At 38.4% G+C, this 13,399-nt stretch overlaps 2 protein-coding genes across 4 annotated transcripts in view; both read right to left on the bottom strand.

Moving 5' to 3' along the window:
* si:dkey-199f5.8 (beta-1,4-galactosyltransferase 3) overlaps positions 1–1,628 on the bottom strand; it is a 30,155-nt gene extending 28,527 nt beyond the window's left edge. The window contains exon 1 of one of the 2 annotated variants that reach the window (XM_046044895.1): positions 1,451–1,628. The gene's annotated coding sequence lies outside the window, so the exon portion shown is untranslated. Of the gene's footprint in view, positions 1–1,258; positions 1,412–1,450 lie in introns of those variants that run through there. The other variant, XM_046044896.1, reaches the window with a different exon arrangement.
* Positions 1,629–3,903: 2,275 nt separating this feature from the next.
* psmc4 (proteasome 26S subunit, ATPase 4) lies at positions 3,904–13,244 on the bottom strand. 2 transcript variants are annotated; one of them, XM_046045444.1, is made up of 11 exons: positions 13,100–13,244; positions 12,338–12,436; positions 11,093–11,279; positions 8,216–8,362; positions 7,082–7,191; positions 6,840–6,933; positions 6,243–6,410; positions 5,887–5,963; positions 5,342–5,510; positions 4,634–4,689; positions 3,904–4,490 (listed from the first exon to the last, which is right to left on the bottom strand). In XM_046045444.1, exons 1-11 carry the CDS (start codon positions 13,130–13,132, stop codon positions 4,377–4,379), a joined length of 1,254 nt encoding a protein of 417 aa, XP_045901400.1. In that variant the 5' UTR covers positions 13,133–13,244; the 3' UTR covers positions 3,904–4,376. The 2 variants fall into 2 exon arrangements, with proteins under 2 accessions (XP_045901400.1, XP_045901401.1); XM_046045445.1 differs by having other exon boundaries at positions 13,041–13,187.
* Between the last annotated feature and the right edge of the window lie 155 nt (positions 13,245–13,399).

Below are 13,399 nucleotides of genomic sequence, written 5' to 3'. Positions count from 1 at the left end.
GTATTGATTGCACTTTTTTGTTTTGATTGCACTTTTTGTTAACTCTTCCTTCTCTAGGTATTTACCCCTTTGATGTGATATGAACTATGAGCTCTTACTAGTATTTATTGCTGCTCTTACTAGTATGCGTTGTCAGTTGTAGATCTGTATTTGATGCTCTGTTGATGCTTGTATGTTGTTCCTCAAATGTAAGTTGCTTTGGATAAAAGCGTCTGCCAAATGAGTAAATGTAAATTTATTTTATTTTGACCCTGATCTATAACTATCTCACTGATACTAGAAATGTCACCTTTGTTACATTATTACTGTACATAGCATTTCAACAATCATCACTTTATACAGAGTGAATCATCCTGACCACACAGAGAGTTTGTGACATTAGGAAAAACACAACATCTCAGATGTCAGCTGGTTCAATTATTTGTCCGTCTTATCTAATAAAAGTTAAGTGCTTATCTCTACCACTTACACTGGTCCTTTCATTCCTCAAGTATGGACTCGATATAGATAATCGATTTAGACAGTTTAGAGGGGGAGGGGACCAGTGCAGAGCCTTTTGTTCTGCTGAAGACCCAAGCGAATACGGGGAAAGAACAGAGACTCTGAAATCGAAGCACTCAAGCGAGGAAGTAGCATGAAATGGCCTAATCAATGAGTATTTTCAACACTAACAGCGACCACATGTCATCAGCTTTGGCTAACTCAGGCCCCTCGTGAGTAGTTAAGCTATTAATAAACAGAGTTGCTTGCCAATTCCAGTTGTCATTAAAGTTACTACAAAACTTTTGGCTGTGTCGTCCTTGTGCTTTTAGCAGTGACACAGAGGCAACTTTAAACGTTTGTTTAGGTTAAATAAGTTAAAAGTTGTGCGTGCATTTCCTGGGGGTAACGTTAACGTTAAATTAATTGAGCTAACGTAACGTTCGACTGATTTGACTAACATTAGCTTATTACACAATGTTGGCCGAGCAGCACTGTAAATTTCATTAGCTAACTAATAAAGCATACACATATAAAACGTGTATATTCTCTTGTGTGAAAAAAATCGACGTTTAAGTCGTTTACGTTATCATTAAGTTAACTGTTAATGTTAAGTTAACGTTACGTGTTTCCTAGTTACTTTTTTCCGTCAACGTTAAATAACATTATCTTTCAAGTCTTGTGTGACTGACGTGGGCACGTTTACTCAAAGCAAGATATGATCACCTTTAAGCCCTTGCCTCAGTCCTGTTAAATCAGAAAAGGAAAGTATTCTTACCCAACCTTCAACGACTGATCCTCGCCAGCTGTGACGGAAAAGAGACCAAACCAAACCAAACCAAACCAAGCCGAGCTAGCCGCTGCGGGTTAACTGACGTTAGTTAGCTGCCTGGCTAGCTAGCAGTCACTCTCACACACACACACACACACACGGTGCTGTTTTCAATATATTTTACAGTTTCATTCGTACCAAAGGAGTTGCTTGTATCCCTTGTTTTCTTGAAGTAGCGGATAGCCGTCGATATCTCCAACAGTGCCCTCCCTCCTCCGTAATTCAGATATGTTTTGAAGTTGATGCTGTGTGGACGTCGCGATGCTGTGGTCTCAAAAAGCGAATGAGCAGAGTCAAATGTCGCACAGCATGTCCCCTCCCCTTCACTGGAAATCCCAAATTACGTTATATAACGTTACCTATAAAGAAAAAATTTCGTTTTTCTCCCTCTCAATAGAATATTATTAAAACAATGTTATTCGTGCTTTTTTCGCACCAGGTTGGCCTGAAGTGCCACATACCTTGTGGATTGTAAAGCCATAATGTGACTTTTGGGGGGGGTAAAACAGCAAACATCTGTCCAAAACTAACAACCAACAAAAGTCTACTAAGCCTTTAGGTTTAACTTGTAGCTTGTAACTTGTCATGATTCCTTCAACCATGATCTCTGTGTAGCAGGTTCTGTTTTGGGCACAATTTGTATTCTTGCATTTAGGAATATATTAGGATCAATATGATCCTAATATATTAGACTATATATATATATATTAGATGATATGATTATGCTCAGTCATTGTTTAAATACAGTCAAATGTTCTAGAATTGGATAAAAATAAATAAAAGAAAACAATAAATCACGTTTCATACAGGAGATTACATTTCACAGTTAAGGTAAGTAATAATAATTTACTTTTGATTATATAATAGGACTCATACTCTACTCACATTCTTTAATTCAAAAGCAAGTTCTGATTAATGAAAGCCAAACATAAATGTAGTATGTGTACTTACATGAAAATATCAATAAATTCTTTTTTCTGTCTGCCAGTACACTGAAAATTTTATCTTGTCTGTTTTTGATGGGACAGTTACAAAAATGTCTGTCCAACCACCTCGGTGCCAGTTATTTAATCTCAGGCGGTCAGCAGCTCAAACCAACATGGAAGCTTTGGTGTCAGCCTTGTGGTGTAGACTCTTCCCTGGACAGTACTCTGGACAAAACCACAAGCTGGATCAAATGTTTGACAGGATGTCCCACTGGCCAGAACTGGCAACCCTGCAGCTCTGTCCCTACTACTTTGACCAGGTCACTTACAGCCTTCCTACCAGAGGCCAAGTGAAACACATGTGGGTACCAGTCTCTCCAGTCTATAGAACCAGTACTGTAATTTCATATTCAGCGGGTTGCCACAGTATCGTGGATCCCCAGACTGACTGTTTTTGTTATCTACTTTGTAGTTCGGGATGTAAGAGCAGGTTATGTTGAGAATTTAGATCAGATTTTTAGATTGTCTTTATTTTAACTTAAATTAATTGTATTACAGTAAATTCTTAGTTATTCCTCAAGGGATTCTGGTCTTCAGCTTCATGTTAATCCAAACAATTAGTGGAAAAAGGTGATATTTGCTGTGTAGCTTGCTGTGGATTTGTTTATACTGCAGCTTGGGCGCTATAATGCATGATCTTCCCCCCACTTGTGACCTGAAGGGAGAGCTGCAACCTCAGGCTGCAATGGTTCAACTCATGGACAGACATAAAACAAGAGAGGCAGAGGGCCACTGAGCGGCATGAAAGACAAAAAGCCCGGCCCAGTACTGGCATCCACTTGAGTCGACTCTGTCAACTCCAAGATCCAAACACTGGCAAGAGTATGTCCACAAAGGAGTATACTTACCTGATGTATGGCTACCGCTTCTAACTGCCAACAACCTGAAGTTTTTTTGTTCTCATAGTTGTTACTAAATCTGTCTTATTACAGACGTGAATTTTGAGTATGTGTCTGATGTTGTGATACCAGCATAGATAACACTTGGTATGCATGTTGAAGTGTGGGTCATTTTTGACAAATCATTTTCATATTAATAGCCATTTTATTCATGTTGATTTTGTCCCAAGTAATCAATTCCACCCCAAGTACAACATTTCCACCACCACTTACTCAAAATGTTGGGCAATAGTGTCCGAGTAGGTGCTGTGTCAACATCTCTCAAAATTATATTTTGCTGGAAAACACAGCAAAAGTAGTGTGGATAAAGGTCAGGCAATGCATGACTATAAGTCATCACATTCATTACAACCACGGCTGCTACAGTGATTATTTTCATTATTGATTAATCATTTGGTTAAAAAAAAAAATTTCATAATAGTAAAGAATGTCCACAATTTCCAAAAGCCTAAGATAATATATTCAAATAGCTTAATTTGTCCAACCAACAACCCAAAACCATAATATATTTAATTTAATATCATAGAAGACATAACAATATTCACATTTGAGAAGCCGGAACCACTTTTTTTGCAGTTTTGTTTTTAAAAAAAATTACTTAAACAATGAATTGAGCATTCAAGAGTTAATTTCCTGTCGCTCAACTAATTGATAAATTGACTACTCACAGCAGCTCTAATCACAACATTCAACTGATAACAAGAACTATAACAACAATACTATTTTAATAGTAGCTTCAATTAAAAGCCATGCATTTCCAGGCAGAAAAACAATGACCATCATTTACATTTTTCATTTATGGAAAACATCTTTAATGGATTTTTAAGTATTGTCTTGTCAAGTGACTACATAGAGATACAAACGTTCTATCCTAACTACAGTCAGGGCCAGATATTTTTAGGAACCAGTAGAGTGCGTGTACAAAAAACACTTCATCACATGGTAGTGTGTCTTCTCAAGGCTGGAGACACAGGGCTAATCTGACATTAAGCCTTGTGCTACAGTGGGTAAATTTAGTCCCAAAAAAAAAAATCAATGCAAGTCAGGGACTGCAAATCCACAAAATACTCACTGTAGATACCGACACACAGACGTAAATGAATAATAAACTTGTGTGTCTGGACACCATCCCCCCCCCCCCCCCCCCCCCCCCCCCCCTCCAGGATGTGTTTTTCCTCTCTACTTGTAGAATTCATGCTCCTGCTCGTCCTTTTTGATGACGGTCTTGTAAGCTTTTTCGAAGTCTTTGGCCAGGACGATATACCTATTCTCACGCACTGCCAACATGCCAGCCTGAGACGAGGAAGAAGTAAGCAGGAGGAAATGGAAAAATGAATGTTTATATTTTGTTAAAAGATTGTTTACATTGCCACTAGTTTTTCTTTTGTGCACCTCCAAGAAAAGAACTTGTAATTTAACAGATAATTAAAGCTCACCTCCTGGCAGATGGAGTTGATATCTGCTCCAGAGATTTTGTCTGGTCTTGCCACATCTGCACATCAGTTAAGGACAACTCAAAATACAAGTACAACAGTCCTTAAACAAAAGGATATTGGAATGTAATTGTGAACAGGTTGCCGACTCTCACCCTTGTTACTGTTTAAATTGCCAATGCACCAGCTATTGTGTTTTAATTAGGGGTTCCATTTTGCCTTTGTGATTCAGAGTTTGTTTTTTGCAGGTAGCACAAACAGACCAGAACAACAACTTTATTGTCCTGCATAAACTGAGTCTGGTGGCATCCACAGAGAGCTGTTATCAGTCACATGGGATGTCAATGTCCCTGCATACCACAGTTTTGACACTACAGAAGAACAAATACTTGTTCACAAGTCAGCAAGAAAAAGCATCTCACACTATGTTTACTAGCTATGTGTTCAATTGTTGATTTACCATTTTTTTACTGCATAAACTGGCTTTAATTTAACATGAGCTCTACCCTGTTGTATGTTTTACAGTGGTAATAATACAATTTTAGCATCCCTGACATTAAGCTGAATTCTCATCATGAACTAAATATCTACCCACCTAAAATAGACTCATTAAGTAACACATGTACCCCACAGGATACTGCACACATGCAAACATATCTACTGTACACATAATAAATGCAATCCAAGGTCAGGAAAAGCCCAAAAGGATACAGTCCTCTAGATCGACCTCCTCAGAGAGGTTCATTTTACTGGTGATGGTGGTGAAAATGAGACGTTTCTGCCTGCGGTCAGGCAGGGGGAACTCAATCTTTCTGTCCAGACGACCAGGACGTAGCAAGGCAGGGTCCAGCGTATCTGCTCTGTTGGTGGCCATGATCACCTAAGAGGGTTTTAAAATGTCAAAAGATGCCATGTAAATATTGTAATGAATTGTAAACATCTCATGATATAGGGTATAAAAACTCTTCCTAGAAGTAAGCAGCCACCCTCTTTAAATACTGATTTCTTTGTGAGCTCTGAGAGCTGCATTCTAAAATATCTTATGGTCAAGATGTCCTTTTCAGGTTTTGAAAAATTAAAAAAATGTTGGTTGCTAAGCTGAATGAATGGACACAAGACATAGTGATAATGGCATAGTGAATGCAGAGTGACAGTGCTCAAGCTCCAATACTGGCACCACAAGTCAGCAAGTACAGAGATGGCACAGTCGCAGGGGGAAAGTTAAGAGCTTCCTCTGACAGTTGAACTTGATTTACCTTGACATTGACGTTCTGGTCAAAGCCATCCATTTGATTAAGCAGCTCAAGTAAGATTCTCTGCACCTCCCTATCAGCTGCAGAAGAAAAACAACAAGGTCAGAGGGTCAGATTTTTACCACGATGCACCTGCATTTTCAAGGACATAATCAGGGAACACAAACATCTCTTAAAATATAAGAATAATGACTTCAATAAGAAAAACTACAGTTGTGTTTGTCCATAAAAACTGAAATCTGTTACAAATCTTGATTGAAGGGGGGAAAATAGCAAACCCGACCTTGCCCAGAGTTTGAACACAGTCTTTGACACGTTACTGGTTTGGCTTGTGGCTTGTGAACCACACACGTTCATACCTCCAGTTTGTGCATCAAAACGCTTTGTGGCGATGGCATCGATCTCATCAATGAAGATTATGGCCGGGGCATTTTCCTTTGCCAGCCGGAAGACATCACGAACCATACGAGGGCCCTCACCCAAATACTTCTGAACAAATTCAGAGCCCACCACACGGATGAACGCCGCTGGGTACAGAAAAAAATTAGACAATGATTAATTTGTCAGAAAGAACATTATCCTGAGCAATAATCTATAAGTTAACTACAGTAGCTACTGTAGATATCACTTGCACTTCTGTAGTAATCAGTGTCATCAAGTAATGACAAAATGTTAGTGTTTCAAACCATCATGCATTGTCAACATAAAAAAGGGGAAATGGATTTTGTTTGAATTGATATCTTTCACAGCCGCTGTTAGCAGCTGTTGTGTTTGGTTACTTTCCGTGTTTGTTTTGCCAGTACGCTAAGCAGGTTGTGCAATGCCCGTTTGAGGACTGGCTGGATTTGGTGAAGCCCAACATACTAATCCTCAGAAAATATCCAACAGTTGTCTATCAAGGGTTTAGGTTCTGTGCAGTGCCAAACACATACAGGTCTCTGATGTGGAGGGCTTACCTGTAGTATGGTGTGCCACAGCCTTGGCCAACATAGTCTTACCACAACCTGGAGGTCCGTACATAAGGACACCCCTGGGTGGGTCAATGCCAATCTGAGAAAGTAAATAGACCAGAGTTATTAAGTATCTAGCACAGGTTTTCAACATCAGAGAGCAAATTCATGTTATTTCATTCATTGCGACAAGCAGTGTAAAATCCGGTTTTCATGTCAGAATGTCCCATTTCACTTGAATATCTGACCTGTTTGTAGAGCTCAAAGTGTGTGAGTGGCAGCTCTACAGCTTCTCTGACTTCCTGCTTTTGAATGTCCATACCACCAATGTCAGCATACATCACATCTGGCTTTTGGTCTAGGAGAAAAAGCACAGAAAAAAGAAAAGTTATATCAGCTTTGCTATTTAAACACAGTAAACTCTATTCAAAATCCCCAACCTTCTTCAACAGCTTAGAAGAAAATGACAATGTCTAAGAATTTTAAAGAGGTGGTATTATGCTCATTTTCAGGTTCCTATTTACGGACGTAACCAGAACAGGTTTACATGGTTTCATTTTCAAAAACCACATATTTTGTTTCATACTGCACATTGCTGCAACTCCTCTTTTCACCGTGTGTGTTGAAGGCTTCGTTTTAGCTATGAGTGATACATCTTGTCTCTAAAAGATCTTTGCTGGGAGTTGCACACGCGCAATTCCTAGTTAAGAACTACAAGCCAATCAGAAGCAGAGAAGGTGCGGGTCAGCAAGAAGCCGGTAAACCACTTCAATTTCAGAGTGGTGAGTTATTAATCTGTAACAAATGTATCTTTCATCCATAAAGTTATAACTGAGCTCTGTCTCTACATCACAGGAACAACTTCATGTCCATTGACTGCCTGGAGGGTAGCTAGTGTTTGGAAGGGAGAGGAGGTGTGTGCTGCAGCTCAATGTTTTTCCACCGGTATTTTAGAGGGCGTGTCGGACTAGCCGCTTGGCGAGCGTTATATGAGGCGCTTTTAGCTTTCATCCCTGTTGATGTCACAGGGAAACGGCTGGACTATAAATGAGCTGTTTTCAAGCACAGTTTTCTGTGGGAGATGGGAACGCCCTTTGGGCTGGACTTCCAGCTTTTTCACTTTGCAAACCTATTACATGCTCAAAAAAGGTATATAAATCAATAAAGGAGAGGGAAAAAAACAAAAAGCATAATACCACATCTTTAATGGATAAGATAAATGGCTAACTGATCAAGAATTGAGTGAATTGATTATTTGGTACAACAAAACAAAATTATGACATTAATAGAGAAATGTAGTCTCCAGATATGACCACGGTCGTCTTTGTTGAGGAGCCATTTCATAAACTTGTCTAGAAATCCCCTGGGAGAGAGTGTTTTACCTGACGTCAGCATCATGATGCTGCTGTCAGCTTCAGGAGGGAGAACATCCACTAGGGCGTTGCTGTGCTTGTGCAAGGCCACTGAGGCATTGGGTTTCAGCAGCTCTCTGTCGATGGTGCTCAGGATGCGCACATAGTAGTTGGACCCTGAGAGGGGAACAGTGTTAAATAAAAAGGAGAAAGAACACAGGGAAAGAACTCATTACATATTTAAAACATGTACTTCACACTGAATAATTAAAATTTGACAGCGCACAGCACATCTTTTCCAGGTTCTCCCTCAAGACTTTGAAAGCCTCAACATGATAAAGCATTCACATTTACAGTTTGAATGCATCATCTGCCATGAATTCAGGTTTTCATTCTCAGCTTTATCTATTAATTTATTTATTTAAAAATAAATAGTTACAAAACATACCAAAATAACAAATGTGTGGAAACAGGAAACAACAGATTCTATTTTAGTGTTCAGACTGCAAACTAGATGGCAGCTTTAACATGCCACATCTATCCCCTAACATCTTAAGGACCAGTCCAGCACAGTTCCAAATCTAGTGTGTCTTTAAATGCTATGATCCCACGTAGTAGCCATGTCTTCTGTTGAGATTTTCTCTACAGGGTATATACACAGGAATCCAGAAGTGAAATTCAACACCTTTTAAGACCTTTTCAACATAATTTAAGACTGCCGCGCCACTTGGAGCTGTAACCGGTTAAGTCAGCCTCACACAAAAGGGGAATTGTGGAGTTTTTAAAAGGAATTTAAACATATTTATAACATTTTATTGCCTATACGTGACCAGGTTGTAACCTCACCTAAAAATTGAGGCATTCACCTACTTTCTCAGTTGCCTATAACAGCCTGTTAAGGCCTATTGTTTTCTATATGAAGGACTTGTTGGATTTCCCGTGAAAATCCATTGTCTTAAACAGGCTGTGATGTTTATGTGCGCAACATTACAGCAAAACATGTGAAACAGTGTGATTTTGTGTTTTAGTTTTTTCAAACTAGATAATGTTAGCTTGCCCGCAAACGCCGAACAGTTGATAACTACCTGACATAGTTGTAACTTATTTTCAGTCACAAATATGTAAAGCGTATGCTTTTGGTTGCAATCTGAAACCTTACTGCTAGAAGCCACTAAAAACCACACAACCCACCTTTAACTTAACTAACTTAAAAACTAAACACTCTTTTTGTGATAACTTTCATCGACCATTGAATCAATACAACTTAATTCAAATAGGCCAGAAGGGAACAAAGGTGAAGAGAATAAACTGAGTGATGGATAACGTCTTTAGTGTAGGCAGTGTAGCACAGACATTTGCAATCAACAGCTGCTGTCTGCATCCTAAAGATGATTTGTGTAAACTTTGGTAAAACAGATGTAAAATAGAACAAGGGGAACATGTTGCTCTCAGGAGGAGGAGGCTAGAAGCAGCACATATTGGCACAATGGCATCCTGGCTCTGGCTAAATCTTTCCACTACAGTGGCTCGATCCACAACCTGGAGGAACTAGTACAAATGAGTGAGTGTATTAGTAGTAGTAATAGTAAACTGTTAGTTTTATATTAATAAGTTAATTATATGTTGTAACTATATTCATTATAATCAGTATAATCTATATTCTATAATAGTATAGTACATAGCTTACCACTAATATAATAATATTAATTCCAGTTACAGCTGTTTCATTTTGGGGTTGTTTTTTTATTCATTAACTTCGTGAAAGAAAAATATTCTACAGTTAGTCTGTCTCTAACTTTAATTTTAAGTAGCCTACTAACTCGTCAATAAATCATAACTATTTAGGCAGAACGATTAGTTCAACATTTGGAAAGTCTGCTGTAGCAAATCAAATAAAAAAAAATAAAAAATAATAATAATAATCCAGCTCCGTCCAGGCTGTGATTAATCTATTCACGAAAAGTGACAATGACGAGCGCATCCGCTTTATGAAAAGTTGAACATTTTTCAATAAAAAGGCACAGATGTAGCTAAATAGCCAGCTAACGTTAGCCAAACCAATATGCTGCTTATATTTTTTCCCTGTTGTCTGCCGTCTTACCGCTTCACCTGCTGACAGCGCATCTTGCTCTTGTTTTTGAGTAACAGGGCAGTTCAAGCGGCCACAGAGCTCAGTCCAACCATGTTTTGAACAATTAGCATTGGGTATCCGGCGTGGTGGAACGTTATGGTCTGTTGTGCTCGTTTTCCGGTTCGCACGGATCTATTTTAGGGGCGTATGAGTGTGACAGGCTCGCACGGTAGATCCTAGATCTCTGCGCCTAACGTTACACAGAATAATAACGCGATACGTTCTGCCTGTCTAGTAATTTTGGCTATTCAATATAAATATTTGGACAAAAAGGATGTTCACATAGACAAAAATATCTACAAAATTTAATACCCTGTTAAATGCCGATCAAGACTTTTTAATACTTTGTAATGGCCTTAATTTACACAAAATTGATTTATTACCTTTCAAGACTTTTTAAGACCACAACTGCCACACGAAGAAGAATACATAAATATAAATGGATGCATGCATGCAACACTAGCAAAAACTGAGTACTAATAATGTTGGGATTTGCAATGATTCAGCTGCCTTTTTTTCCAGGTTTTCAAGTGTTTTTGACTTGTAAAGACCTCTAGTGTATATTCAAAGACTTTTTATCTCCAGGACATCCTGCAAACTTTCCTGCTGGAACAACATGAAGTAGAGGTGATGCTCTGAGGTCAGCAGGGTCAAACAGAGCTTCCTCTCTATGTTTTTATAACTTAAAATTAATATTGCCAGCACATAATTATTTTTAGTAGATGTAGGTCTTTCTCATTTAGGTTTTTTTCTGTTTTTTCTTCTTTTAATGGTACCTGTAGTGGAACCAACAATGGCTGTGTTCTGGTCAACAGCTTCCAGGAATTGGCCAATGACAAGTGGGATGCTCTGTATCCTCTTCACCTCCTCCTGGGCATGGAGGAACTCTTTCTTCAGGTTCTTCTGCTCATCTTTGATGTACTCCTCCTGCACCTCCAGGAATTCCAGTTCCTGTTGCAGCTTCTGCAAATATACAACAAAAGGAGATGATCAAAGAAAATTTAGAGCCTGCAGGAGATGAAAGTATCATAAATCTGCTTGCTGGAGATCACAGACCAAAGTTTTTGGCTTGTGAGTAGACACAAAGAGTTGAAGAACCACTAAAAACAATGAACATTTAAGAACAAACATCACCCTTAACTATATGTAGGATCATACATTACTAAGTAAACGAGGATTTTTCAAAGTGTGAGGCGGGCCTCCCTAGGGGGTCTCCAACTGGTTTCAGGGGAGGCTCAGTGAATGGAAGTGAAACAATATTACATTACTTATGGCATTAGTTATCAAAAGGAGATCACACAGAATAGCCTATGTGTGAGAGTTCAGAGATACAGTAGTTTTTGGGAACTGTTTTCCCCCCCATTCACTCAAAAAATAATAAAATGTCCTAGGACATAACTTTTTAAAAAAAAACTATTTGAAGTTATGTCAAACAGCAATATTGGGCTCAAATGTTGAGTGTCAGTGTCAGATGCACCAAAAAGTTAATATCCGAAACAGATATTCTTTTAAATGTTCAATATGTCTAACTTAAAAAATATATGTACTGACACAACGTTTCGGTGCTAGAATGGGAGTTTTCTTTGCAACTTTTGACATACCTGACCCCCTCTGACGCACCTGTCTCTCGCTATAGAGGTGCAAAGTAATTAATTGTTCTGAAATGTTCAATATGAACAGAAGTAGACAGTATATATTAGGTGAACATTATGTAAATATGATCTGTGCAAAATGTTCTAATCAGACTATATTTACATTTTTTAATTAAATAATGTCTCTAGAGTCACTGAAAAATAATGATGTGGGCAGCGTTTCTGAGGTTTTAAAAGGGTAACTTGTACAAGTTTGTTTCAAGTCATCTGATTTATATGTTTCTGTATTGGAATCAAATACACCTGAATTTAAGCAGACCACAGCCTTCTGTTATCCATGAACACACAAAATAAAACATATCATTCACCTTTGAAATCTACAGATCTAATTTGGACAGATTATAAACTAAACAAATGTATGAATCAGACCTTGTATCGGCTGTAAAGGTCCTCAAGATCTTCTGGTTCTGGTGCCAGAAAGGACAGACCTGTCTGAGGTCTGGAGGTCAGTATTGCTGGCATTTCGTCCTGTGAGTGACAATAAAACAACAACATTTCACATGTAAGTTATAAACTATTGTATTTCACACATCAGTGATGAGCTTGTATTATACCCAACAAACAGAAATTTATATATTTATAGTAACGTTGCAAACTACTTTCAGCTCAGGATCGAAGGATAGCAAAAATTTAACTTTATGGAAACATTCCCAAAAACAACAACTGAATGCTAGGTTTTTACATTGCACTAGACAACACTAACCTTAGCTTAGCTACACTTAGCTCGTTAACAACTAGCTAACTTAACCGCTCGTAAAAACACAATCCGACTAGCCTACACGTTACAGATAACAGCCGTTTCAACGCATCGGTAAACATATCAACATCAATCTTTGGTGGATACAGTTTTATAAAACCTTCAACTTAATTTAAACACACTGTTTGTCTTGAGCTCTACTAAAATCATGCTAATGCTAACAGCTAACTTGCGTGACATATCAACTGCAATGAGTAGAGAATGAATTGGCAGGTTTACGTTTCTGCAATTTCAACGAACTAACAACTGGTAAAAGATAGCAACAAAAAACACATTGACAGCAACACTCAAAAATGTGTATTTACAAAAGCCTACCACAGAAACTCTGTCAATTAGTTAGTTGCAAAACAGGAAACAATCTTCCTAATTCATACCGGGCTCTTTTCTACAGCTACGATGTCCTCCATGTTGAAATATGCCTACCAACTGACGTTAAAACGTAAAAAAGACGTAATACGTAAAACGTTGGCAGAAGGTTGTATGGGGAATGGAGTTCTTATTCGTCTTCTTTAAGCTGCCATTAATCTACTTATAAGGAGCATAACGCCACCTACTGTATCGGAGCATGTAGTTAGAGATATTGTCCCTGAACTACTTTCATCGAGATAAATCAAGTTAAAAGCCAGAGTGCGGGACTTATATATATAGAAATCTGTTTCCTTCAAGCCTAACTG

Source organism: Micropterus dolomieu, linkage group LG03 (genome assembly GCF_021292245.1).
Source record: "Micropterus dolomieu isolate WLL.071019.BEF.003 ecotype Adirondacks linkage group LG03, ASM2129224v1, whole genome shotgun sequence".
In the NCBI taxonomy this organism is placed as follows: Eukaryota; Metazoa; Chordata; class Actinopteri; order Centrarchiformes; family Centrarchidae; genus Micropterus; species Micropterus dolomieu.
Note: the sequence above shows the minus strand (reverse complement) of the source record. Positions and strands in the feature narration are given on the sequence as shown.